Below are 27,297 nucleotides of genomic sequence, written 5' to 3' on the forward strand. Positions count from 1 at the left end.
GCTTTGATCTTTTTGAATTTGTTGGGGCTGGTTTTGTGAGCTAATATGTGATCTGTGCTGGAGAATGGCCCATGTACACTTGAAAAGAATGTGTATTCTGTTGTTTTAGGATGGAATGTTATGAATATATCTGTTAAGCTCATCTGTTCCAGTGTGTCATTCAAAGACATTATTTCCTTGTTGATTTTCTCTTTAGATTGATCTGTCCATTGATATAAGAGGGGTGTTAAAGTCCCTTACTATTATTACATTATTATTGATTAGTTCCTTTATGTTTGTTTTTAACTGTTTTATGTATTTGGGTGCTTCTATGTTGGGTGCATAAATATTTACAATTGTTATATCTTGTTAGATTTTTTCCCTTTATGATTATAAAATGTCTTTGTCTCTTGTTTCAGTCTTTAAAGTTTATTTTGTCCTATTATAAGTATTGCTACTCTGGCTTTCTTTTGACATCCATTTGCACGATAGATGTTTCTCCATCCCTTCACTTTCGATCTGCTGGTGTCTTTATGTCTTAAATGAGTTCTTATAGGCATCATGTAGATAGGTCTTGTTTTTTCTTTTTATCCATTCTGTCACCCAGTGTCTTGAGTGAAGTGTTTAGTCCATTTGCATTCAAAGTAGTTATTGATAGGTACTATTTATTGTCATTTTATTATGTATTTTGTGGTTGTTTCTGAAGGTTTTCTCTGTTCCTTTCTCTCGTTCTTTTTCAATGTTTTCTGATTTTTTTTAGTGATGTATTTGGATTTCTTTCTCTTTATTCTTTGCATGTTTTTTTAGTGGTTTTTGATAAATGGTTACAATTATGTTTGTGTATAAGCTTTTCTGCATATAGCAGTCTATGTTAAGTTGATGGTCCTTTCAGTTTGATCCCGTTCTTTAGTCCTCTGCTCTTCACATTTTAGGTACATGTTATATTTTATATCCAGTTCTTTAACTGACTTTTTTCAGAGATATTCATTTTTACACTTTTGTGTCTCCTACTTTTATACTGTTACTTTTGGTCTCTTTTATCCACTCATAGAGTCCCGTTTAATATTTCCTTCAGGTGTGGTGTAGTGGTCATGAACTCTTTCAATGTTTGTTTGTCTGGTAGACTTTTAATCTCCTATTCTGAATGATAGCCTTGCTGGAAAGAATATTCTTGGCTACAAGGTTTTCCCATTCAGCACTTTATCTCATGCCCCACTCCCTTCTAGCTTGCAAAGTTTCTATTGAAAAATCTTCTGCTAGCCTTATGGGTTTTCCCTTTTAAGTTACTGTCTTCTTTTGTCTTGCAGGTTTTAAAATTTTTTCTTTATCACTATATGTTGTCTTCTTATATTTAGTTATGGAGTTTGTTCTGCCAGTCTTCATATTGCTTTCCAGTTTGTTTTTTTGGACATGGATGATATCTAGTTGTAAATGTGGGATGGGGTGACCTCAGTGTCCTCTTATTTTCCATTTTAACCCTGAATCCATATGATTCTAATCTTTGTCTTTTCGTCTGATTATTTGTTATCTGTATATAGACTTTGGTGAAATTTCTGTTAATGTGTTTTCATTTTCCCAGGGAATTGTCCTTTTTTTTTTTTTTTTTTAACTGATGAGTTTTGAGGATTTTGTTTTATTTTTAGCTTTTGTGTTCTAAGAGTTCATGATATATTCAAGATGTTAGTTTTTGTCAGACATGTGGTGCAAATATTTTCTCCTAATCTGTAGCTTCTCTCTTCATTCTCTTGATGGGGTCCTTTACAGAGCAGAGCAAACGTTTATATTTTTATGAAATCTAATTTTTCAGTTTTTCCCTTAATGGATTGTGTTTTTGTTATCAAATCTGATAACTTTTTGCCAAGTACTAGGTTCCAAAACTTTCCCCTCAGTTTTCTTCTAGAAGTTTTACAATTTCATATTTTACTTTTAAGTCTGTGATCTACTTTGAGTTAATTTTTGTATAAGATATGAGGTGTGGGTCATGGTTTATTTATTTATTTTTATTTTTGGCCATAAGTCTATTTTTAAAAGCTCAGGTGACTGAGGATGGGCCCAGGTTGATAGTCCTCGAACTAGATCAGTAAACTTGTCTGGTTCCTGAAAGTTTATGAAATGCTTTTCATAAACTGTACTGAAGAGCATTTAGGATAAGGGAGCAAAATGAATTCGATAAATGGGGCATAGTAAGGATCCTTCCTGGAACTTCATAACATAGATTGGCTTAGTGTAAGAATTCTGGGTACATGAGACAAATTTCTATCATCAGGGGTAAGTGTGTTTGGGAGTGCGTGATGTCAGATTGATCCCAGAGTTGAGAAAATGCTGCAAGTTTTGGCTTTTTATAGACTGGGTTACTTTCTCAGTTCCTTGCATAAATTAGGAATATATGCATATGTTTTGTTGAAAACTAATGATAAAAAGAGTTTACTTTATTGCGGTTTTCTTAATGTGTTTTCTTAGATATTATTGGTATAGTGCAAAAGACACAAAGCAATGAAAATTTGAACAAAAATAGTTTACAGTGTTATTATAATTTATCTTGTAGTTGTACATATGCCATTTTATTAGGAAGATGAGATATCATTACTTCCTAATAGTAAGATAATTTGGATACATGGAAATGGCAGATTAAATAATGATATTTAAATGACTTTATTAAGAAAAAATATTAAATAATCATGCAAGATTAAATTAGAAAACGGGGAAAATCAGGAAAGTTGTAGATGAATTTATTTTTAGCAAATATTTTAGTCTCTTCTTTGTGGCTAGGTACTTGGGAGATGTCAGTTAATAAAAGAGATTGTCCTTTTAGAGTTTATATTCTAGCAGGGAGGTTAGTTAATAGACAATAAATATAAGTAAATAACGCAAATATTAAGTTTAATGTAATGAAAAAAAGAAAAATAGAGCAAGGTGTGGGGAATTGAGTGCTGTGGGTGTTGGGGGAGAGGTCAGGTTTCAGTATTCAGTGGAGTCACCATTATAGGGTTTCATGAAAAGATGACATTTGGATAGAGATTTGAGGAGTAAAGGAGTCCGATATGCTTGGGAAACAGTGTTGAGACAGTGGGAAGAGCCAATGCAAATGGCATAAGGCAGGAAGATGTTTGGTGTGTTTTTGTCTTCTCAATTTACTTTTGAAATTTTTTTGTCTTTTCAGTTTTATACATTAGTCACAAATCGTTACAAAGTTCATAATGTCAAATATATAACTGACATGTAATGAACATGAACAAATTTTTATAAATACCTTTCTTAGCGTGTTAGGGAAACCACAACTGGGATTCATACTAGCTTGTCAGTATGCATAAGATTATAAACTTTGTTTTATATCCCTTCATGAGATACCTTTCTTGGTATTCTGGAGTCTGGATTACTCAGGTCCAAACATGAGTATGCAAGGCAGTCTTAGGTTTCTTCAGACTTTAAGAGTTAATACTGTAGGCTAAGTGTTAATGGAAAATACTTTGAGAGTTTGTGTGGAAACTGTTTTTTTATTTTAAGCTTTTTTTTTTTCTCTCCAGTTCAGTACTTTGCATTCAAAGGAAAGAAAGATTTAAATAATAATTAGAATTCTTTTTCTGATTTAATATGTTTTGGATAATATTCCTGCGTAAGGATAGGTATTTCAGGTTTTAATTTTTATGAGTTGCAGTTTTTTGTTTTTTGAAAAGGCAGTTCAAGTGCAGTTGTATTCTGTTTTTGCTAATGACTTGGGCCCTTTGTGAATATCAATTATGGCGTGGTATATTGAGCTGTATGATAATGCTATAAACTGCATTTTTGACTAGTACGCTAGATACTCCCATAGTAATCTGATTTGGTAGTTCCAGTGTCTAATTTTTAAGTATATTCTGGTTATCTCCTTTTTATTATTTTTTATTTTATTTTAATTCCAATATAGTTAACATACAGAGTTATATTAGTTTCAGGTGTACGGTATAGTGATTCAGCACTTCTATACAACATCTGGTGCTCATCATGACAAGTGCACTTTTTTTTTTTTTTAAGATTTATTTAACAGAGAGATCACAAGCAGGCAGAGAGGCAGGCAGAGAGAGAGGGGGAAGCAGACTCCCTGCTGAGCAGAGAGCCCGACATGGGGCTCGATCCCAGGACCCTGAGACCATGACCTGAGCTGAAGGCAGAGGTTTAACCCACTGAGCCACCCAGGTGCCCCAAAGTGCACTTTCTTAATCCCCATCACCTATTTCATCCGTTTCCCTATCCCCCTCCCTCTGGTAGCCAGCAGTTTGTTCTCAGTAGTTAAGAGAGTCTGTTTCTTGGCCCCCTCCCCACTTTTTTTCCTTTGCTTGTTTGTCTTGTTTCTTAAATTCCACATATGACTGAAATCAAGATGTTTATCTTTCTCTGACTGACTTATTTCACTTAGATTATATCCTCTAGCTCCATCCATGTTGCACATGCCAAGATTTCATTCTTTTCTATGGCTGAATGATATTCCGTTGTACACCCCCTCCCACCATCTTATTTATCCATTTATTTATTGATGTACACTTGGGCTGCATTCGTAATGTGGCTATTTCAAATATTCTGCTATAAGCGTAGGGGTACATCTATTTCTTTGAATTAGTGTTTTTGTGTTTTTTTGGGCTAAATACCCAGTAGCGCAATTATTAGATTGTAAGATAGTTCTAGTTTTATCCATTCTCCTTTTATAAATAGGTTGTGAGTTGTCACTGCTTCCAACTCTAACACTTCCTCCACATTAATCTCTATTAATGCAAATAAATGTAAGTAATTTAATTGGAAAGTAGCTTACTTTTTGTTTATCTATAAAGAAAGCTCTGGGTGATAATTTGAGTATTTAAAAAATAATTTTTAAGAGAATAAACTGGTTTTTATTAATCTTATTTTCAAGAGATTAAAGTGGGTTTTAATATTCTTTTTTTTCCCAACACCAAGTAAAAGGATACTTACAAAGTTACCCTATTTTTTTTTTTCAAAGTTACTTTTTAAAATGTGTAGCCTCCTCTTCCCTTCATCAGTAGTGAAAGGGAAATGAATGATTAAAAAAAAGAAGTACTTTTGTATTATCTGTTTAATTTGTTCTTCTAGTGAACTTATGGGTTATCCATTTTAATATTGATTTAATTAGGAAATTGTGTTTTTGCTTGTCTTGTTTAAAAAGGAAAATGTCAGCTTAAAATAGAAATAATTATGTATTGAAACCATTTCTTTTTACCAAGAACCTTTGAAGAGAAAAGAAATTATATAATCATAAACAGTAAAATGATAATTTAAAGTTTGAATATGAGCCTAAAGATTTTGTTTTTAGTTTTATTGTTGATAAAATTCCACACCTTCTCTGTTCTATTGAGATGGGTTCCCATCTTTCTTTACTTGCTGATGCTGTTTCCAGTAGTATATAATCAATTATTTATACTGCATTTTGAACTTGAATTTGTAAATACCTTTATCACATAACTCTGGAAACATGCAGGGTAAAGATCTAGGGGGAAACCAGGAAAAAGTATGACTTTTGAATTTTGATAAAACTATTTAAAACATTCTTACACATTTCTTATCTTGCCTTTGTTTCTTCTTGTATATTGGATTAAGACTTTAAAAACATAGATAGTTTCTTTAAAAAAATCTCCCCTGCTTCCTATTTGTGTTTACATTAGGTATTAGGTTTACATTAGGATTATTTTTAGAGTACTCATTCACAATCAGGAATAAACTAATATGTACATTCCTCATTTCAAGGATTCATCTTGTACCTGAGCATACAATTCAGTACAATACAGTACACATTAGTGCTGGATATAGCCATCCAGGTTTTCACTTATATGTTGAGTATTGAGGAAAGTTTCATGCTATAGGTGTCTTGTTTTCTCTGATAATTAATGTTAATTGCCTTTGTTGCACAACTTGTTCGGAGTTTGGAAGAGCAGCAAAAACCAAAGAATTGGAAATCCTAATGGAAGGCGGCAGAATACAGTCTGATTATAAACCCATCAGTCTGTCCATTTAAGTTTTATGTTTTATGTATTTGCATTGAATGAAATCTGGTAGCAAGTCACTTGAGGCTTTTAAAAAATAATTAAAAATTTTTTTTTGTAAATAACTTTAAACTGTTCAGTGTCTTTAGATTTTCCTCCAGCTTTAAAAATCATAAAATTTGCTACATAATTGAAGTACGTTAAGATTTTTGTTCTTTATTTTTTATCTATTAGGAATAAGGAAGTAATCCTTTAACAGAAAATTTTAATTGAAAAAAACTTAATTATTTAGGGGCAAAGTGATCTATATTTTTCTGTTTTATTTTTGAATATGAAGTATTTATTAATGTTAATTATAGAACACATGAAGTTATCAGAGTTTGATTTTATAATCAAATTTCTTATTAAAAAGATTGTTTGGGTTGTAAGGATTCCATGACACTTAAAAATTTTCACGTAGAGATTTAAGTATTGCAAATTAGAAAGTGTGCCAAGTTCATATTTATTTCCAAAAATAGGATGCTAAAATAAAAATTCATGTTTACTGATTTAATTTTTTTCATTTTTCTTTTTAAAGAAAAAATTTGAAATTTAGTATCTTTGATACCTAAGTGGGATGGTACATTGTTTAACTAGGTGAAGAAATATTAAGATTTTTACATTCACTTAGTTGATAAGGAAGCACTCCCCTCTTCTCTAATTCTTCCCCACACATACAGACAGTGCAGGAATTTGCTTCAATTTTCTGTTTTATTTTGGAAAATTAGCATTTTCTTTTACAAATATTACTCTGTTAATTAAGGACTTCTTAAAACATTTGCCTTCAAAAAAATAACATTTTTATAATATTTAAATATAATGATGGATATAGCCTACTAATGAAATTATTAGCTGGGTAAACATTTTAATTTTTAAAACTATGTAGTCTACTTATATACTTAAAGTGATGATTTTAGTGCTAGTAAGAACTAAAAAGTGTAATCTCATACTTATTATGGGCATCCATGAAAAACTTTATGCGAAAGTCATACAGTTTAAAATATAATGCTCGTAGCTACCAGCTGCTAAAGAATTTCATTTACCGATTTATTCTTTTACTCCTTTAATTGCCTTTATTTAAAAAGTTTAACTTAAGGATATTATAAAGTATATAATATTTTAAGATTAGATGGTATCCAGAACATACAGTCCAATGAGTTGGTCCAATGTAATTGGAGGAATTATTAAATGACACTGACCTCATTTCCTTTAGAACAATGAAAATTAATAGTTTCACGTTTTATTAGACTGATATTCCAGATGTAGTGTACATTTAATTAAGTGTAGTTTCCTTTTAGTTATGGTATGTGTATCTGTTTTTTGTCGCAAATTCTTTCTAGTTTTACAGTTTTCCACATGTTTTCTTTCACCATTTATGATTTTTTTCAAAGCAGAGCTATAAGGACTTAAATCACTTTAGCATGCAGCAAAACAGTTCCCATTCAAACAATAAACGCCATTTTAAAAAGCCTTTAGATCTTCTGTCACTTCATAAATATAAATGTATAAAAACGTTATGCAGTTGTAGTGCCCACCTGCTAATTAAATGCAGATTTTCTCAAACTTGCTTAAAATCTGTCTGTTTGTTTCAACTCTGTCTCTGTTCAGAATACATATGGCCCTTGTGAAACTAATTATGCTTATGGAACAGCTGTTAAATTTAGTGCAACTAATTTTATCCAATATTTTACATTTTAATTGATTACCTGTGAAGAAATTAGCAAATTAACACTTATTGTACAGTAACTGAATGGTCTTTTATGGTTACTTTCAGATTTAACAAGTGAACTAGGCAGTGATGGAATAAAGACATTTCTGAGATTTTTAGATAGGAAAGTTATTGGTGGACCTTGATTATCTGGTGTGAAAATTTAGGAAGACTGATGAGTGATGCCAAGCATCTGTGTGTTCTGTGTCTTAAACATGAGAAGCAGATTGGAAAGTAATAGCTTTTTCTGAGAGTTTTGGTAACATATGGGCTTATCTGGATCTAAGAAGTCTTTGAAGATCTTTGAACTTGACTAAATGACTTAACCTTTGGCATAGTGGGTGGGTTATATGCTTTTTTAGGGGGGGAGGCACTGGCATTCTGCATTTCTCTTTTGCTTTTTTTCCCCCCCTCTTCTCCATTGTATCTTTTAATATCTTCCTTTAAAAACTGGGGGACTAGAGATGATGATTAGGAATTTTTGAAGATTGACATGATAAGAATTCTAAGACACTTAGTTGAATGGATCTACCTGTAATAAGGTGGACTTAAATCTTTTGGTAATATTTTGGAAATGAGTTTGTATAGATATTTATTTTCTTATGGAGTTTATTTGAAAATGATACTGCAATCAGATCTCACTGGTAATGTGTTGTAGTTGACAGAATGTGGAGAAACCTGAGTTCAAATTTCAGCTCCATCACACATTTAGCCCTGTGAACTCTGAAAAGTTGAGAGTTCAGTTTTCTCAGAGCAAAAGCCAAACCAAACCAACTAACCAACCAAAAAAACAAAAAACAAAAAACACAAAACACAAAAAAACCAAAAATTCCAAAACAAAAAAACCCACGCACCTCCACCCAAAACAAGAAAAAATCCCCCAAATACCTAAAGAGCAAGTATATGTTTAAATACTGTGGAGAATTAAAAGATAAAATAGATGAATACAGCCATCATGCTTCTTAGCATGTAGAAGATACTTAGTCATAATAGGGAACAATGTTATACCCTATAACATTGCTAAATAAGAGATATAATAAGCAAGCATATTATTATGCATATTTTAGATCATAAGCTATCATGGTAAATGAGGAATTGGTTTTGATTTTTATTTACCAGCTTTGAATTCTGTTAAGTCTGTTGTAAAACTTGATGTTAGTTATAGGTCCAGATAAATGTATCAGGAATTTTGATAAGAAACATTTCAGCTGGGGCCTTATAGATGGGGAATTACTGTGTCAGGAATATACAAGCAACCTCTATTCACAATCACTTGATCTACCACAACTAGAGGCTTGATCCTCTGCCCCTGGTGAGGACAGTTGATCTTGGTTCTCCAGTTTAGAATAGTTGGCAACTTGACTGATCTAGATAGATTGCTCTAAGGCAGATGTAGGGTCCATTACTGACCAAAGCTGAGGAGTATTCACCCACTGAATTCATCTTACTTAAAATTCAGAATGTGTATGTTTTCTCCAAAGAAATAGCGTTATCAGTGGTGATCGTATTTGAGATAGTCTTTTGGCATAAGGTTTCAGGTACTTTCTGTCAGTAGGCTTAGTGAATTGGGTTGAAAAACCCATAATTTGTATGGTGAGTTTTAAACAACAAACTTATAAATGAAGTTTCAAATAATTTTTTTAGCCTTTGATTGGAAAATTTTAAGCATCCACTAAAACAGAAGACTATAATACACCCTCATGTGCCCATGGTCTCACTTCTTCAGATGGTGTTTTGCCAATATCAAGGCTTGCTTTTAAGCTTCATTAACAGAATGCCTCTTACTGTGTGGCTTATTTCGCTCCAGTATCAGTACTTGACTCTGTACAGGGCCTCATGTACAGTGTGTCCCCACTCTGGCTGGTGGAACACTATTTCTTCCCCTTCATGCTATTCAGGATTTCTGTTGCTTTCCACTGTATTTTTCCCTTTTTCCATGGAATTTCACCTCATGTATCTACAGATTAGAACTTGTCAGAAGATCTAGGGGAGCCCACTGCAGATTTCTGGATCCCTCTTTCTCTTTTCAACTTCCTTTTAAGGCCTTAAAAATTCTAGCCACCTTGGCCTCCTTGAAGGTCTTCTGTATCTTTTTAAGTCAGCAAATCTTCAAAGCTCTGTTTGGGTTCCCTCCCCTTGCTTTGTGGCTTGGAAACTTCCTCAAGGCAGTAAGCGGGGGGCAATTCTAGGGTTCCCTTATTTGTTTCCCTTTTTTTGGGGAATCACAGTTTTGTGCTACCTTATTGTTCAGTGTCTGAAATAGTTGTTTCGTACATTTTGCCTGCTTTTCTAATTGTGTGTGGTGAGATGGCTGTTCCCATAGTTTTTAACATTCCTGTGTGAGAAAGATCACTTAACTATAATATTATTTTATTTGTGATTTCTCTATTTTTTTTGTCATTTCCACGGAGAGTTTATCAACTTTATCAGTCTTTTAAAAAAAATCAACTGTCCTTCTAGTTCATTAACTTTTGCTTTTATTTTTATTTGTCTTGAGTATAATTGTCTGGTTTTTTCCCAGCTCTTTGAAATAGCTGCTTATATTATTTACTTTAGCTTTATTATTTTCTGATGTGTTTTTAATGCTATGAATTTTTATCTTTACTGTGCTTTAGTTAGCCTACATATTTTTGATATGCCATATTTTAGTTTTTATTCTGTTCAAATATTTTAAAAATATCCACTGTAATTTCATCGTTCCCATGGTTTATATTGAAAAAATTATTTACAAACATTTAGAGGTTTTTCTAGTTGTCTTGTTTTTTCTTGCTTAATTTCACTGTAATCGGAGAACATAATCTGAACTTCTTTCTTTTTTTTTTTTTTTTAAAGATTTTCTTTTTAGGAGTGCCTGGGTGGCTCAGTTGTTAAGCGTCTGCCTTCAACTCAGGTCATGATCCCAGGGTCCTGGGATCGAGCCCCACAGCCAGCTCCCTGCTTAGCGGGAAGCCTGCTTCTCCCTCTTCCACTTCCCCTGTTTGTGTTCCCTCTCTTGCTGTGTCTCTGTCAAATAAATAAATAAAATCTTTTAACGAAAAAAAGATTTTATTTTTAAGTAATGTCTATATTCATCGTGGTGCTCAAACTCACAACCCTGAGATCAAGAGTCACATGCTGTACGGATGAGCCAGCAGGTGCACCTGAACACCATTCAATTTTTGAAATGTATTAAGATTAGCTTTATGGTACATCATAGATTTATTTTAGGAAATATAGCAGACATACCTGTTTAGAATGAATAATTTGCAGTCTTGGGATGCAGTTAAATAAGTGGATTTAGCTATCATTTGTTAAAATCTTCCATATCTTAACCTTTTTCCTCCCTTTTAACACTTACTTATTAGTACTGAGAGAACTCACAGACAAATCCTGATCGTAGATTTGCAAGTTCAGAATTGTTTTGTATTCTTTTTGGAGTGAACTTGTCATCATGAAATGTCTCTATTTCTACAAATATTTCTTATGTTGAAATCTATTGATATTGATGTAATCTCATTGTTTTTCTTTTTTTAGTGCTGCAGGATATTTGTCCTCACACTTTTACTTTCATGCTTTGTTTTATATTTAATGTGTTCATTTTGAAAGCTGTCCGCAATTTGCTTTTTTCAGTCTGACAGCCTTTTTCTTTCAGTTGAGCTGTTTAGTCTGTTTATTGGTTACTGTCATATTTGTATTTAAATCTCTCTTCTTTGTTTTCTGTTTGTTCCAATCCATTTACTTTTCCCCCCTTCTTTCTCACCTTCTTTGGTTTAACGTTATTGCATTTTCTTACTAGCTTTTAGCTTACATTCTTTTAATTTACTTTCAGTGCTTAACCTGAAAATTGTAGCATGTCCTTATTAGAGTCTAACATAAATCAGTACTTTTATCACTTTTTTTCTATAGCTTTGATACTTGAAGGATAACTTGACTAGATATAACATTGTGAACACACTTTTTCCCCCTTGAGCTCCTCAAGGAAAATTAAAGCCATTGTTTTCCTATTTATCTTGCATTTGAGAAGATTGTTGCCAGTATGACTTCCTTTCATTGTTAGTGACTTAATCAGAGTATTCTTTTTTCTTTATTGTAAATATGCAGTAACTTCATCAGGGTATAACTCAAGAGTTGACTATGGTTAATCCAGTTCCCCAGATACACAGTGGACCCTTTCTACATATAGATTCTTTTAGTTCCAAAAGTGTTCTTGGAACTAAAAGTGAATGTTAATTCTGTTATCTTTTTTTTTTTCCTATTTCTGTAGCCTCAGTTAAGTTGGATGTTCATTGTCTACCTCTTATTTCTATTACTTTTTTCTGATTGTTTTTGCTACTTTTATTTTTTGGAAGTTTTCTTTTTCTTGAATCTTTATCACTAATACTGTGTCTCTTATTCTATGCTATATTTATTTTTTTTTTAAAGATTTTTATTTATTTATTTGACAGAGAGAGATCACAAGTAGGCAGAGAGGCAGGCAGAGAGAGAGAGGGAAGCAGGCTCCCCGCTGAGCAGAGAGCCCAATGTGGGGCTCGATCCCAGGACCCTGGGATCATGACCTGAGCCGAAGGCAGAGGCTTAACCCACTGAACCACCCAGGCACCCCTATTCTATGCTATATTTAATGTTGGAATATTACAGTGTCCTCTGCTTCATGGGTATTTTTGTGGGACATATTTTAGTCTAACTTTTTTTTTTTTTTTTTTTTTTTTTAGTATTGTTGACTCTTGTGGTGGCAATCCACCATGCAGTCAAAAATCCACATATAATTTTTGACTCCCTAGAAACTGAACTACTAATATCCTACTGTTGATCAGAAGCCTTACTGTAACGTAAACAATAGGTTAGTACATGTTTTGTATGTTATATACTGTATTCATATAATAAAGTAAGCTAGAGAAAAGAAAATATTAAGAAAATAATAAGGAAAATACATTTACAGTACTGCACTGCATCTATTGAAAAAAATCTGCATATAAGTAGTCCGCACAGTTCAGACTTGTGTTCAAGGCTCAACTGTAGTTGCTTTGTATGGATGTTGATTCCTTTTGTTGTTGTTTTTCATGATAATGTGCAGAATTTTCCTGGATCAGCAGTAATAGGCAATTCTGTGAATGGACTGAAGGTTTTAGGTGACTTACAAGGTTTCCTGAGTTGCACTGTACATTATTAATACAGTGAAATGGAATTTATCTAATAAATAGGGAACTTTATGGGAAAAATTAAGTTTGTTTTCAGATCCTTCCATGACATCTTATTTTATGGAGCCCTGAACCACCAGTGGACACTTCCCTTTTCAGTATATTTCTTTCTTAGAGTGTACATCCTTTAAAAAAAAAATTCCCCTTGTGGTTATGGTTTTAGTTAGATTTCAGTTGGGTGTGAAAGTAGATGTGCATGCTCAAAATGTCATCCTGACATGGAATTCATGTTAATTTATTCAATGTATAATTTTAAAATTTAATTTAAGGATAGTTCTACTTTAGGGTAAATATAGTTTTTATTTACAGAACTCTACTTAAGAGACTACTTGAAGTATTGTAGTTATTTTTTTTTGAAAGATAAAATATTAGGATATTTGTTTTGATTACATGTGTTTAGAACTTATTAGCCAATTAAGAAACTTGACATATTGGTTTTTGAGGGCAGTAATTCATTTTATGTAGGGATGTTATGGTGATTGTTCTATTCTGTAGATATTGAAAGCATTTATCTGGTATAATAGGACATCTTGCTGTCCATTTATTGCTTATATATTGTGTGTTCTAGAGTGCCACATTTTTTATCAAATGTTTCTTTGCTTTATAATATATCTCCATTTTGGTTATGGTACTCTAGAGACTTCTAGAGTGATTTATCAGAAGCGTATTTATTTAAGGAATAAGGGACAAATAACATCTTAAATTTTAGTGTAGTTTCTTTAACTTTTTTGTTTGTTTGGTCAGGGCAGAAAATCTCTTTACTGTGTTCTGTTACTTTCTTCTTGATGGGCGATCCTTCAAATATACAGTTTAAGTTACTTAATAAAGTAAATGGAGTTGTTCATATGTCTAAGATATGCATTTTACTCAAAATTATGTAAAGTAATTCTCGTAACAACTAAAAAGTTAGCAGCTTAATTCACTTTAAATCTTTGATTTTGGGGTCCTTTTAAACAGCCTTTAATAATGTTATTTCGCCTGTGTTTTGGACTTATCTTTTCCCCATGTATTCTCTCTGGAGTCGTATTTTGCTTCTTGTAGCCTATAAGCAAAATTAATAGGCCTACAATATGAGAATTAAAGTAACAAACATTAAGACATCAGAGGAGAAAAGCCTCATAGCTTATATTGCATACTGTGGTATTTTAAAACTTCTTACTTTCTTTAAATTTGATATCATAGATAGCTTAATTTATGGATCTCCTGTTGCTATCATAGTTCTTTGAGCCACATCAGCAACATTTATAGGAAAATCTTCCTAAATGGCATGGGTTGCATATTTTCATATATGGTAAATAATGAGCAAGGTGTTTTGGAGAATGGTAGTCGTAGGTTTTCTACAGTGGAATCTTTGTGCTAGGGATAACCATGAGGTGAGTTGGGAGATAATTGTGTGTTTTTTATGAATTGGGGACTTGGGGAGGACTAGAGATTTGGAAAGTAAGTGCTATAGGAGAGTGGGCAGGTAGTAATTGGTAGAAGGCCTCTAATTGTAATATCTGGCTTTGCTGTGATGGTGATGGAGTAATCCTACTTTCTGGTTTTTCTGGGACAGTGCCAGTTTAGGCCTGTTGTCTTTATGTTATGTCTCTATGCCCTTCTTAACTCTCAAAAACACCCCCTTTTATTCTTCAGAGGCTTGTATGATAGGTGATGTGATTTTCTTGTTAATAGTAAATCTGGGAAGATCATGTATTTGGCTGCTGTGGATTTCCTGTGGAGAAAACATGGATTGTTGGCCAAAGTTATTGTTACTTACCTTCCTTTCAAAAAGAAGTATATTGAGACTTGAGTAATCCTTATACCTTATACCTTTAGGATTTTAAAGGTCTATCAAAATCAAATGCTGCTCTTTACTGGATTAGCTATAGCATGAGGGAAATATACTTAGTATGCTTCCAATTCAGATTTTACTCATTCATTCATATTAGCACATCCCTCAGTTATGTCTTTGTTGGTGCCTGCCTGCTCCTAAATCACTTGTCTGCTATCTCACAATTCAGTTAGGTAAACCTGAAAGGTAGTTATTATTCCCCTTTTGTAGATAAGGAAACAGATGCCCAGAGAGGAAATAATTTGTTTGAGGACACCACTATATAAGAAATCCTTTATTTTTTTTTAAATTAATACTTGTATAACTTGGGTGTGTTAATAACAGATACATCTGTTTTTTAAGATAGAGTAAAAAAAAAAACATGATTTTTACCCAAATCCACCACATTTGTAATCCACAAATGGTTGCACATTTTTGTCAAACTGCATTTTTTGACAAAAAGGCAAACCACCAAGAAATGAGCTTACATTAAAGATTCATTAAAAAAGAGAAACTTAGTTTTGTTGTTAGAGTTTAAACTTATGTTAACTCATCTTTTGTGCTCTGCATTTTCACTAGTTAAATGAAAACTAATTACAAGAATCATATTTTGGTCCTGAGCAATGAGAACCAAGTTAAAATAATATACTCTATGTATATACATAAAATATATGTATAGTGGCTGAGGCTATCACAAAAAGGGCCCCTCTCCATTTTTAATATTATTACTTTCTTCTACTAGAAAACTTTAAATTGTATGTGGTTATTGTTCAAAGATTTTAGAATAATCTGCTAAAATTCCTATATATTAACATATAATTAAAAACTTAATTAGAAATGAATTAACTAACATTTGTGGGGGAAATAAATTGTCAGGATAAATTAAAACTTTATGTGGAAAGAAGTCCTGTGTCAAAATTAAGAGAGGGAGCAGTCGAACTTAAAGAAAAAATGATAGAAATTTAATTTTTATAAATTAGGATATTAAACCCATGTTTTTATCATAGCAAGAAATATTGTAATTTCTCAAAATCATATATTAAAAACTGTGTGTCCTTATTGGATAATACTGCTCTTCATTCACTGAATAAACCTGTTAGGGATAAAAGGAGATAGGCATTACTATCATTGCAACCCATGTAATTCTCTTCAAGACCTACATATATCCTAAATACCCAGGTCTCATTTATGCAATCTCTCTATCTTTTGGGAGAATAATTTGTGTTTGCTCTTTCTTTTTGGCTTGTTTAGTCTAGCTAGGGATTTATCAAATATGTTGGTATTCTTAGAGAACCAGATTTTGGTTTTTTTTCATTATTGCTTTCTAGTCTATTGATTTTTGCTCTTTAATGTTTCCTTCCTTCTACCTACTTTGGGTTTACTTTTTGCTCTTCTTTTTCTAGCATCTTAAGATGAAAAGTGATTTTAGACCTTTCTTTTTTATTATAAACATTTATTACAGCTGTAAGATTACCTCTAAACATTGCTTTTAGCTCATCTTACAAATTTTGCTATGTTGTATTTTCACTGTCATTCAGTTCAAAATATTTTCTAATTTTTCTTGTGATTTCTAATGAATTATTTAGAAGAATATTTAATTTCTCTGTATTTTTCTAGATATTTTATTGTTGTTAAGCTCTAGTTTAATTCTCTTATGGTCAGATAAATATTTTGTATGATTTCTACTTATGAATTGATCCTTGGATCATGATGAAGTATCTTTTTTTTTTTTTTTTTGGTGATACTTTTAGTTTCTTAAGTCTAATTTATCTGATATCAATATATTCATTCTACCCTTCCTGTACTTACTATTTGCATGATATATTTATTTTTAGCCATTTACTTTCAACCTGTGTCTGTATATTTAAATTAAATATCTTGTAGATAGCGTGTAGTTGTGTGTTGGCTTTTGATTCATTTGGACAAGCATTTTTTTTTTTTTTTTAAGAGAGAAAGTAAGGAGGTGGAGGGGCAGAGGGGGAGAGAGAGAGAATCTTAAGCAGGCTGCACTCCCAGCGCAGAGTCCAACTCGGGGCTCATCTCATGAACCTGGGATCATGACCTGAGCAGAAATCAGGAGACAGATACCTAACCAACTAAGCCACCCAGGCACCCCAGGACAAGCTCTTTCTAATTGAAGTATTAATTCTGTTAATGTTGAAGATATTTATTGATATATTTGGATTTAAATCTACCATCTGATATATATCTATTTTATGTATTCTATATGTATACTTCAATGTATTTTATTTGTTTTATGTATTTTATATACACATAATATTTTCTATAATACTTATTTTATTTTAAATTTTTATGTTTATCCCTCTGATTTTTTTTTATACTTCTTTTCCAGCCTCCTTTTGGATTAATGAATATTTTTAAGAATTCTTGTTTAGCTTATTATCCTTTGGCTTTTTGGCTATACATATTTGCATTTCTTCTCTTCTGTTTTTTTCTATGAGTGGCTGCTCTAAGGATTACATATACCCCCTTAACATTTCAGTGTACTTAGAGTTACTATTTCACCATTCATGTGAAGTGTAGAAACCTTATAACTATATGGGTCTCCATTTACATGCCACATAGTTCATTTTATAGAGAGTATATCTATTATATCTATCTTCATTATAAACTCTATAATGAAACGTTATAATTTTTCCTTTAAGCATGCATACACACACACATACTCACACATATTTTTTAAATAGGCTCAATGCCTGATGTGGAGCCCAATGCAGGGCTTGAATTCAGGACCCTGAGATCAAGACCTGAAATGAGATTGAGAGTCACACACGTAATGACTGAGCCACCCAGGCACCCAAGCACATACATGTATTTTAAATAAACTAAGGGAAGTAGTTTTTTTATATTTCCCCATTGATTTACCATTTCTAGTGGTCTTCATTCTTTCCTAAAGATCCCAAGTTTTCATCTGTCATCATTTTCTTCAGCCTGAAGAACTTACTTTAGAATTTAATGTAATACAGATTTACTATTGATGATTATGGTTTATTCTTCCCTTTATCTTAAAAATGTCTTTATTTTACTTTCATTTTTTGAGGGATATTTTTGCTAAATATAAAGTTCTGGGGTGATTGTTTTTTCTTTCACGATCTTAAGAACTTTGTTCTACTGTCTTCTGATCTCCACTCTATCTGAGAAGAAGCCAGCAGTAATGGATATCATTGTTCTCCTTCCTGATTGTAATGTGTCATTTTTTTTCTGAATGCTTTCAAGATTTCTCTTTACTTTTAGTTTTTATCAATTTCATGGTTCTCCTTATTTATCTTATTTATCTTGGCATTCATCAGTTTCATCAATAGTCATGGTTCTCCTTATTTATCTTGGCATTCACTAAACTTCCAGGATCTGAAAATCTGTCTGTCACTAAATTGGGGGAAATTTTGGCCCCCACAAAAAAAATTGTTTTCTATCTTATTGTGTTCTCTGCTTCTGGGTTTAAATAAACATGTTAGACATTTGGATATTGTCACAGAGATCCTGGGGGATCTGTTTTTATTATTGACAATCTTTTTTCCTCTTAGTTCTTTGGATTGGGTAATCTTGATTGATTTATTTGCAAGTATACAAATTCCTCTGTTGTTACTAATCTCATTGGTGATTAATAGACTTTAATCTCATTCAGGATAATTTAAATTTCTGTTATTGTATTTTTTAGTTATAGAATTTCTATTTTTTTCATTTTCTAGTTTTTCTGCTGAGATTTCTTTGTATTTGTTGCAAGCATAGTTATATTTTTTAAAAATCCTAATGCTAACTCTAAGATTTGGCTTATCTCAGGGTTAATCTCCATTGACTGTCTTTTCTCTTGACTGGATCACATTTTTCATGCTTTGTTGTATTACCTAGTAATTTTGGATTTTATCTTGGACATGATGAATGTCACATTTTTTAATATGCTGCATTCTGTTATATTCCTCTGAAGAATATTGATTTTATTTACTTATTTGTTTTAGCAGAAAATTAAGTTAGTTGAATTAAAATTGTAAAAATCCTGTCTCTTCAGGGACATTGGATGTTTTCAGTTCTTTTCTCCTTAGCTGTCTGTGGAGTTTTCCCCTCCTATGCATGATGTAGGGTTCAGCCCCGGATTTGAGTAGTGTTTACATCTAGAATTTTTGGTTTCCTCTTCTCACTCTTTTTTCGGATTCCCCTTTCATTTTCCATTTGCAGTGGTTGTTCTGAGTCTTTCTTCTGGTTTTGTTGTTGTTGTTTGTTCGTTTTGGTTTGGTTTGGTTGTTTTTTTTTTCTTATTGCTCTGTCCTTTTCCAGGTGTTGGCCCCCTGTAGGAATCTGCCTTCCTTTGGTCAAGTTTCCAGTAGTGCCTTTAGATAGTTCTTTTGTGTAGTTATCTATAAGATAACCAATCTGGTAGAGGCTAACTTGTAGTACTGTAAGCAGGATTTGAAATATTTACTTTTTAAAAAACCGTAGTATATCCTACCTCATACTGTCATTTAATACAGAGACTAGCTGGATAAGGGTAGAAGAAAGGAATAATTTTATTGTAGCAGATATAAGAAAAGAAGTTGAATAGATATGGAAGCTGAGATTATAGAGATAGGGAAGATACTATTTTTAGAAATCAATTTAGGTACATTTAGATTTGTTATATTATTTGAGGAGACTTGAATACATCAAGACTCGATTTGAACCTTTAACACTTATACTTGCAGACATTATTTGACTAAACCTTAATTTCCACTAAAGTTGACAACATATTTATTCATAAAGAGCCCTATACAGATGGCGTATTTCACAAAATTATTTAGTTACCAAATCTATAACTAAAAACTAAATCCTTTTACATCATTTCTAAGAATATTTGCATTTCATAATACAAAATGTACACTAAATCAATGTAATAAAATCTGCTTAATATAGATCCAGGTCAAGACCTCGTCCACGGTCCCACAGTCGAAGCAGTGAAAGGTCCAGTCACCGAAGAACCCGTAGTCGATCTCGGGATAGAGAACGACGTAAAGGCAGAGAAAAGGAGAAAAGAGAAAAGGAGAAGGATAAATGCAAGGACAAGGAATTACACAACATCAAACGGGGGTGAGTTGAAACAAATCTTAAGTAGCAATGACTCAGTGATTCCATGGCAATATTCAAACTGAATTTTCATTCTCTGAGATTTTTGTTAGATTGGCAAAAGAGGAAAATACATTAGATAAATAAGAAAGGATAAATCAAAATGGTTATCTCAGATTTTTACTGTGCTTCCTTGATTCCTGTTTTCATTTAAGACATATAACAAACTTTAGAAACACAAAATAAATGGCACTGTCAAAGCTTTGTATGTCAATAAAGGAAAAGTTACATAATTCTTTAGGAAAAGAATCAGTCAATTTCCACAATCAATCAATTTCCACAATTTCCTTATCATGAATATGATTTTAAAATTTAAAGACTAGTTCATGATTAAAAATGTCTATTAATTTATTGTAAAGCTGTTAGGGGAAAAGGGTAAAGGTGAAACAAAGGTAAGGAACCATGTGATTTACTACTGGTTAGGCGTCTTTCTATATAGAATGAGACCTGACCAGTGTTAAGGGTGTGTTTGTGTGTCTGTTAGAGTTAACATATGTGTGTGTGAGACCCAGAATTTATTTTTTCTGGAATCGATATTACTGAAACAGTCCAACTTTGTCCAGTTGGAGGTTGAAATCCATTTATAACTATTTCTTATATTAGAAAATGTTAAAATGAAACAAAATCTTGGTTTGTAGTTTGAATTATGGCTTCTTGTTTGTTTTATCCAAAACTGACATTGGGCCCTTTTATTATATGAGGTAGAACATCTTAGAATTTATCCCCCTTTGTGAGTCTTTTAACACTCCATATATACTCACTGTAATACTTCAGTACAAAAGTGTTTATCTGTAATGTATCAGTTTTCGGTGTTAAATCAAAGAGCTTGTCAGGATCTTAAATGTAGTTCCTTGAGATCTTGATTCTCTGAAGAATTAAATTTATTAAAGGATATGGAACTCGTCTCTCATTCTTTTCTTTTTCACAGTTGTCTGTATGTTTATTTTTTATTTCCAGGTTTCAGTGATATTATATCAACCTTGCAGATTCTTTGAAATGATAAATTTGTGGTAGATTTTGGAAGAGGATAGTATTATTATCTTTTTCCTAATCACCTCACAACTTTTAACGCACACAGAGCAATTGTGGTCCTGCAAAATTCTGAGTTCTGTTTTTTTCTAGTTTTAGATATTGTTGAATGTTAGAGGAGAGGAAATGGGGTCAGATATCTGGCCATAAGGATAGGGAGGCTGAGTTAGCTACAGTGGTAGAGTGGAATTAAGATCAGAGAAGATATGAGAGAAATCTGTTGAGAGAGGGAGAAAGTCAGGAGGATGATAGATTTGAACAGAGGGTAGAGAGTAGTTTTTTGAGACTGGAAAATATGAACCAAGAGGATGAATAAATTATGTCAATCAAGGAAATACCTTACTCCTTGTTCCTTTTTTCTTTTTCTTTTGGTTTGCACTTCAGATGTTACTTGGCTATGAGAAGAGTGACTATGCTTTCTGGTAGCCATTAAATTTTTGCTTTCCACCTCAGCAGAATAATTACACGGTTGTATAAAATTGATACTACATAAAGCATTATTTTGGAGATTTTAAAGGTAAGAAAAATCAGTCCATGGATAAAAAAGGGAGGATGGGTTATTTCAGGAAAGATTCTCATATGGTAACATCAATCTTGAAAGTTTGGGCCAGCTTTACAGGTTAAACTCAGTGGTGATTATGTTTGAGGTACTGAATCCTGGATGACAGATTTACAAGGTAATAATGTTGCATTCATCATTATTTTTTAAATCTCAACAAAAGGGATGAACAAGGTCAAAATAAGAGGTGTCAGTTGAAGGGCTCTGGCAACCACTGTCAAAAAGCTGTTGAGGGGTGCCTGGGTGGCTCAGTGGGTTAAAGCCTCTGCCTTCGGCTCAGGTCATGATCTCAGGGTCCTGGGATCGAGCCCTACATCGGGCTCTCTGCTTAGCAGGGAGCCTGCTTCCCCCTCTCTCTCTGCCTGCCTGTCTGCCTACTTGTGATCTCTGTCTGTCAAATAAATAAATAAAATCTTTAAAAAAAAAAAAAAAGCGCTGTTGAGTAACTTGATTAGGTAATATCCACGGGTTTAGTGGACCATAATATAGAATGGTGTTGTATCAGAATATTCTCTCTTCTGGTTAGTGCCGAGGACATCCAGATTCTTACCTTTGGTACGATCTAAAATCAAGAGATTTCTTTGGGTCAGCATACAGATTTAATGATAGTATTTATTTATGTACAGATGTACCCTGTTTTGCTTCAGAAATAATTGATCTTTTTTTTTTTTTTTTGGAGCTTATGTGTTTATTTCGTAGACCTGATTTCTTAAGCCATTGGGCAGAGAATATATCTTATACTCTCTTGTATCATATAGAGTACCTAATGTACATGTTAGTTGTTAATGAATATTGATTGTTATTGATCAGATACACTCATTCATTCATTCGTTCAGTTGTTCATTCAACAATATTTAAATGCCTTCTATTTGTGAAGTACTATGTTGGTAATAGGGTCATAATAGTAGGCCAGTCCTACTTGGAGAGTTCATGCAAATAGCAAAATAAGCAAAGATAGAAGGGAAGATGTGTAAGTAATTACAAGGAAATCAGATGAATGTTTCACTAAGAAGCTATGGAAACAAGTGTATGAGTTAGAATGCTTTTGGACCTAATTAACAAAACCTAAGCAATAGTAACTTAAACCAGAGATAGCAGACTTCTTTGTAAAGGGCTAGATAGCAAATGATTTAGGCTTGCTAGGCCCTATGTCTCTGTTGCAACTATTGAACACCAAGGCAGCCATAGATAATGTTAAAGGAGTCATATGGCTGTATCACAATAAAACTTTATTTACAAAATGAGCAAGTGGCAGATTTGGCCCACAGGTTGTAATTTGGCAGCTTCTGGCTTAAATCTTGAGCACATTTTTTTGGGGGGGATTTATTTATTTATTTTATATATATATAGAGAGAGAGAGCAGGGAGGAAGGCACAAGGGAGAGAGAAACTCCACTCGGCACGGAGCCCAATGCAGGGCTTGATCTCATGACTCTGCAATCATGGCCTGAGCCAAAACCAGGAGTTGGAGGCTTAACTGACTGTACCACCCAGGTGCCCCCATGAGCATGTTTATTGCTAATAGAACAAAGAATTCAGAGTTAAGCAGATCTGAGTGCTTTTTACCCTTCCAGCAGGCCAGTCCTAGCATTTTGGCTTTCATCCTCAGTCTTGACACATTGTGGTTGCAATATATCTCCATGAACATTAAACTGTTTGGTCCAGACTAGTCAACATGTCAGGGAAGGTCTCCCAGAAGTGGTCTTTTACATTGAAGGAAGAGATGAGAAAGAATGTTACATACAAAATAAACTTCGTGTGGAAAGACTTAGAGGCAAGCAGGGGGGGTATGGCATATTTGAGGAACTAAAGTCTAATGAGGCTTGGTTTAGGGTTAAAGAGGAATAATGGTGAGAAATGTGTATTGAAGTACCTTTTAAGTTAAGTTTGGAGTTAATTCTAAAGGCAGTGAGAAGCAGATGAACTTACAAGTAGGATAATGATAATGAGGTGTGAGCAAAATGCTTTGTTTACCATGGACATAATAATAGTAAGTGTTCAATGTTTTAAATCTATTTTCTAAGTATCAGGAATTTTGCTAAGCAGTTGACATGCATTATCTTATTTAGTTATCATAATGGTCTCATGAAATAGGAACTTTTATTATCCTTTATATAGATGAAAACTTGTAAACCATAGAGCTAGTAAATGGTAGTGTTAGGTTTCTAATTCATGTTTCCTGACAATAGCATCTTGACTCTTAACAGTACGTTATCCTCATTCCTATACTAATCCATAATCATTGATGATGAGATATAATGTTTGAGATCAAGTGATAAGCTGTTGCTTAAACTTCCTTAGAAAATACCTAAAGAGAACTGAATTTCTGTGCCTTATTTTCCTTCGATCAGGCCAGAAATCTGTCATTAGTAGAAGATTGGTTCTTCCTTTTCTCCCTCTTTCTCACATATTTTCCTACAACAGCATTTCATATGTTTGTTTAGAATTATGTTTGATAAAAACCACAAAATTTCTAGCCCTTACTTAAATTTATCTCATGGTCATTTTTTAGCTGTCTCTTGCCAAATGATTTCATTCCCTCGCCGGAGAAAGGTAGGTGGAGAAAAAGGGGAAAAAATCACAAACTATATAATTAGGACTTATATATTAGTTAATGGTGGTTAATGGTGGTTGAGCAACCCAAGAACAAATATTTTAGCTTATGTTATGCTAAATAACCTAGCTGCTTCCCTGCATAAAAGATAACAACTCATGTACTTCTGCTTCTTTATGTATAACAATTTTTTTAATCTAGTTTGAAAATATCAATATTATATGAAAATTGATAGAATATAAAGCATACTTTATAAAGTACAAAGTAAGAAGAGTAAGAACATTAATGGTAAAGGACTATTTTACAAATTGGGAAAAATGAAAGTGGGAGAGAAAGGAATGTGCAAGAATTTAATGAGCCTAATAAAGAGGAAGAGTTTTTTTATTAAACTTTTGAGGGAAAAAGATACCAAATTAGATAATTCTGAAAAATATTATAAATACATCAGCTAATTAAATATAGTTCTTGGAATTCCTGGAACACTTGAATGATTATGTCTTATACTGTTATAAATTGATCTTTTCATTTTATTAAACTGCTGAGTAAGGAAGGCTTAATAAAAGCTGGGAGGGTATCAGGAGTTTGTAGGGACTAAAAGGTATCTCCTTATAACACTATATGAAGTATTAATTTAAGAAAGACACCAGCTGAGCCTTATCTTAGATTTTTTTGAAGATGGTTTAATGATGTTAATTTTTAATGTCTTACATTTATAAAATTTGGTTTTTCAGAACTATTTTACTTTTAAACATTGATACAGATTTTTCTTGTTTTTATTAGCTTCCCCCCCCCAAAATTTTCAAAATTTAAAACATTTATCATATCATTAGATATTTGTATTTATTTTATGGAAATATATTTTAAAATATGACAACAAATTTTACTAATAGCAGTTATTATGTTGAAGTTGGACACATTATTTTGTTAAGCACACTGATAATGAGAGTCAAAAATCAGAAATATGAAACTTGTCATGACATCTCATAATTACAGATTGGTTTGATGATTGTGAACATTATACACCCCCCCCTTAGTCTTCAGTGTATTCATATTATGTCTTCTTGAGCAAACAACATTTGATAAAACTCCATCAAGTAGGGAACCTGGGTGGCTCAGTGGGTTAAAGCCTCTGCTTTCGGCCCAGGTCATGATCCCAGGGTCCTGGGATTGAGTCCTGCATCGGGCTCTCTGCTCAGCAGGGAGCCTGCTTCCTCCTCTCTCTCTGCCTGCCTTTCTGCCTACTTGTGATCTCTGTCTGTCAAATGAATAAATAAAATCTTTAAAAAAAAAAAAACTCCATCAAATATATTTGGCTATTATAAAACATCTTTTATAGGGCACCTGGGTGGCTCAGTGGGTTAAAGCCTCTGCCTTCAGCTCAGGTCATGATCCCAGGGTCCTGGGATTGAGCCTCACATCGGGCTCTCCGCTCAGCAGGGAGCCTGCCTCCCCCCTTCTCTCTGCCTGCTTCTCTGCCTACTTGTGATCTCTGTCTGTCAAATAAATAAAATCTTAAACAAAATATATTGTATTGGGCGCCTGGGTGGGTTAAGCCTCTGCCTTCAGCTCAGGTCATGATCTCAGGGTCCTGGGATTGAGACCCGCATCGGGCTCTCTGCTCAGCGGAGAGCCTGCTTCCCCCTCTCTCTCTGCCTGCCTCTCTGCCTACTTGTGATTTCTCTCTTTTTGTGTCAAATAAATAAATACAATCTTGAGGCACCTGCGTGGCTCAGTGGGTTAAAACCTCTGCCTTTGGCTCAGGTCATGATCTCAGGGTCCTGGGATCAAGCCCCGCATCGGGCTCTCTGCTCCGCTGGGAGCCTGCTTTCTCCTCTCTCTCTGCCTGCCTCTCTGCCTACTTGTGATCTCTGTCAAATAAATAAATAAAATATTTTAAAAAATAAATATAAATCTTTTAAAAAATTGTATTAAAAACAAAAGAAAAGAAAACATCTTTTCTAGATTTCTTTGAAAAATTGGTTGTGGGGGGACACCTTGGTGTCTCATTCGGTTAAGCGTCTACCTTTGGCTCGGATCATGATCCCTGGGTCCTGGGATTGAGCCCCTCATGGGGCTCCCTGCTCAGTGGGGAATCTGCTTCTCCCTCTGCCCCTCACCCTGCTCGTCCCTTCTCTCTCTGTCTCTCTCTCTCGCAAATAAATAAATCTTAAAAAAAAAAAAAAGAGAGAGAGATTGGTTGTGAATAAATACATCAGTACCACCAGTGACATTCTACTGTTTATTTTAAATCATAGTACCATCCTTAAAAGTAGACTTTGGATGGATTTGATTTAAATCTCTTTTCCATCAGGATTTAAATCACCAGCCGGGAGAATTTGGTTTAAAGTGGTTATTGCCTAGTAAAATACTTTTTTAATTTGAGTAACTTTGGGATTCATCAAGAATCTACTTTAGTATTCCTGAACTTACTCTCCTTTAGATGTGGTACTATAAAAAGCTTTCAGTTATCATCCCCTCCTTGACTTTTCAATAGATGGATGTTGTTTTCAGATACGTGCCAATCAAGATTTCTGGAATATTTTGCTCGAACACTTGAGTTTATACTTTTCTTCTTTATATAACTTTTTAAACCTTTGTGCTTTTAGCGAGAGTTAAATATTTCCCAGTGGACATAGAAATTCGTATCTGGACAACTGAAGCACTTCTTTTTGGTGGGTAATGGAAGGGGAATATGTTTAAACAGAATTTCTTATACTGAAGTATGACTCCTACTACATCAATTGTCTTTAAATCTTTCTGAAAATGTATTCATAGCTACTGGGACAGCAGTGAAATTGGGCTTCATGGCCTGTATGTTACCTATTTATAAAATATTTCATTAAAAAGTTTACTATGGAGTGTAATTAGAAGTTATGTTACTTTTATCAAAACTATTTCAGGTATATCTTTATAGACTAAAAGTACTGAAAGCTTATCAACAGAAGCAGCATATACTTTTTGTTCATAGGAATTACTGCCTTTGAACGTGTTGTATTCTGAAATACACACACATACACATTTAAGTGTGCTAAGGTATTTAGATTCTGAGGAAGTTAAAATAACTGGCAGAAATTATAGTTTTGCTCATTTTCAATCATTTACAGTTTTTTCCTTTACAGAACAAGTTATTTGCTTTGAGCCTTAATTTATTCTTCTGTAAAATGGGCATAACAATACTTAAAAAAAACTAGAAGTATTACAAGCAGCATGTATAAGAAATATAGTACCATATAATAATCTACTTTATAGATGTATCTTGGTTATGGCTTTGACCTGGCAATGTTCCAGAGTCTTCAATTTTAGAGTTTCATCCACTAAGATTCTATTGATGAGATTTTTCCTACCTAGAACTTGGCAAA

The 27,297-nt window shown here is 33.2% G+C and overlaps 1 protein-coding gene across 2 annotated transcripts in view; it reads left to right on the forward strand.

Annotated features, from left to right (window-relative positions):
- RSRC1 (arginine and serine rich coiled-coil 1) overlaps positions 1–27,297 on the forward strand; it is a 449,299-nt gene that overhangs the window by 88,317 nt on the left and 333,685 nt on the right. For both annotated transcript variants that reach the window (XM_080796319.1, XM_080796320.1), the window contains exon 4: positions 19,588–19,761. In XM_080796319.1, the coding sequence (XP_080652445.1) occupies positions 19,588–19,761 (174 nt within the window). The remainder of the gene's footprint in view (positions 1–19,587; positions 19,762–27,297) is intronic.

The sequence above is a fragment of the Martes martes genome, assembly GCF_963455335.1.
Source record: "Martes martes genome assembly, chromosome: 1".
Taxonomy (NCBI): Eukaryota; Metazoa; Chordata; class Mammalia; order Carnivora; family Mustelidae; genus Martes; species Martes martes.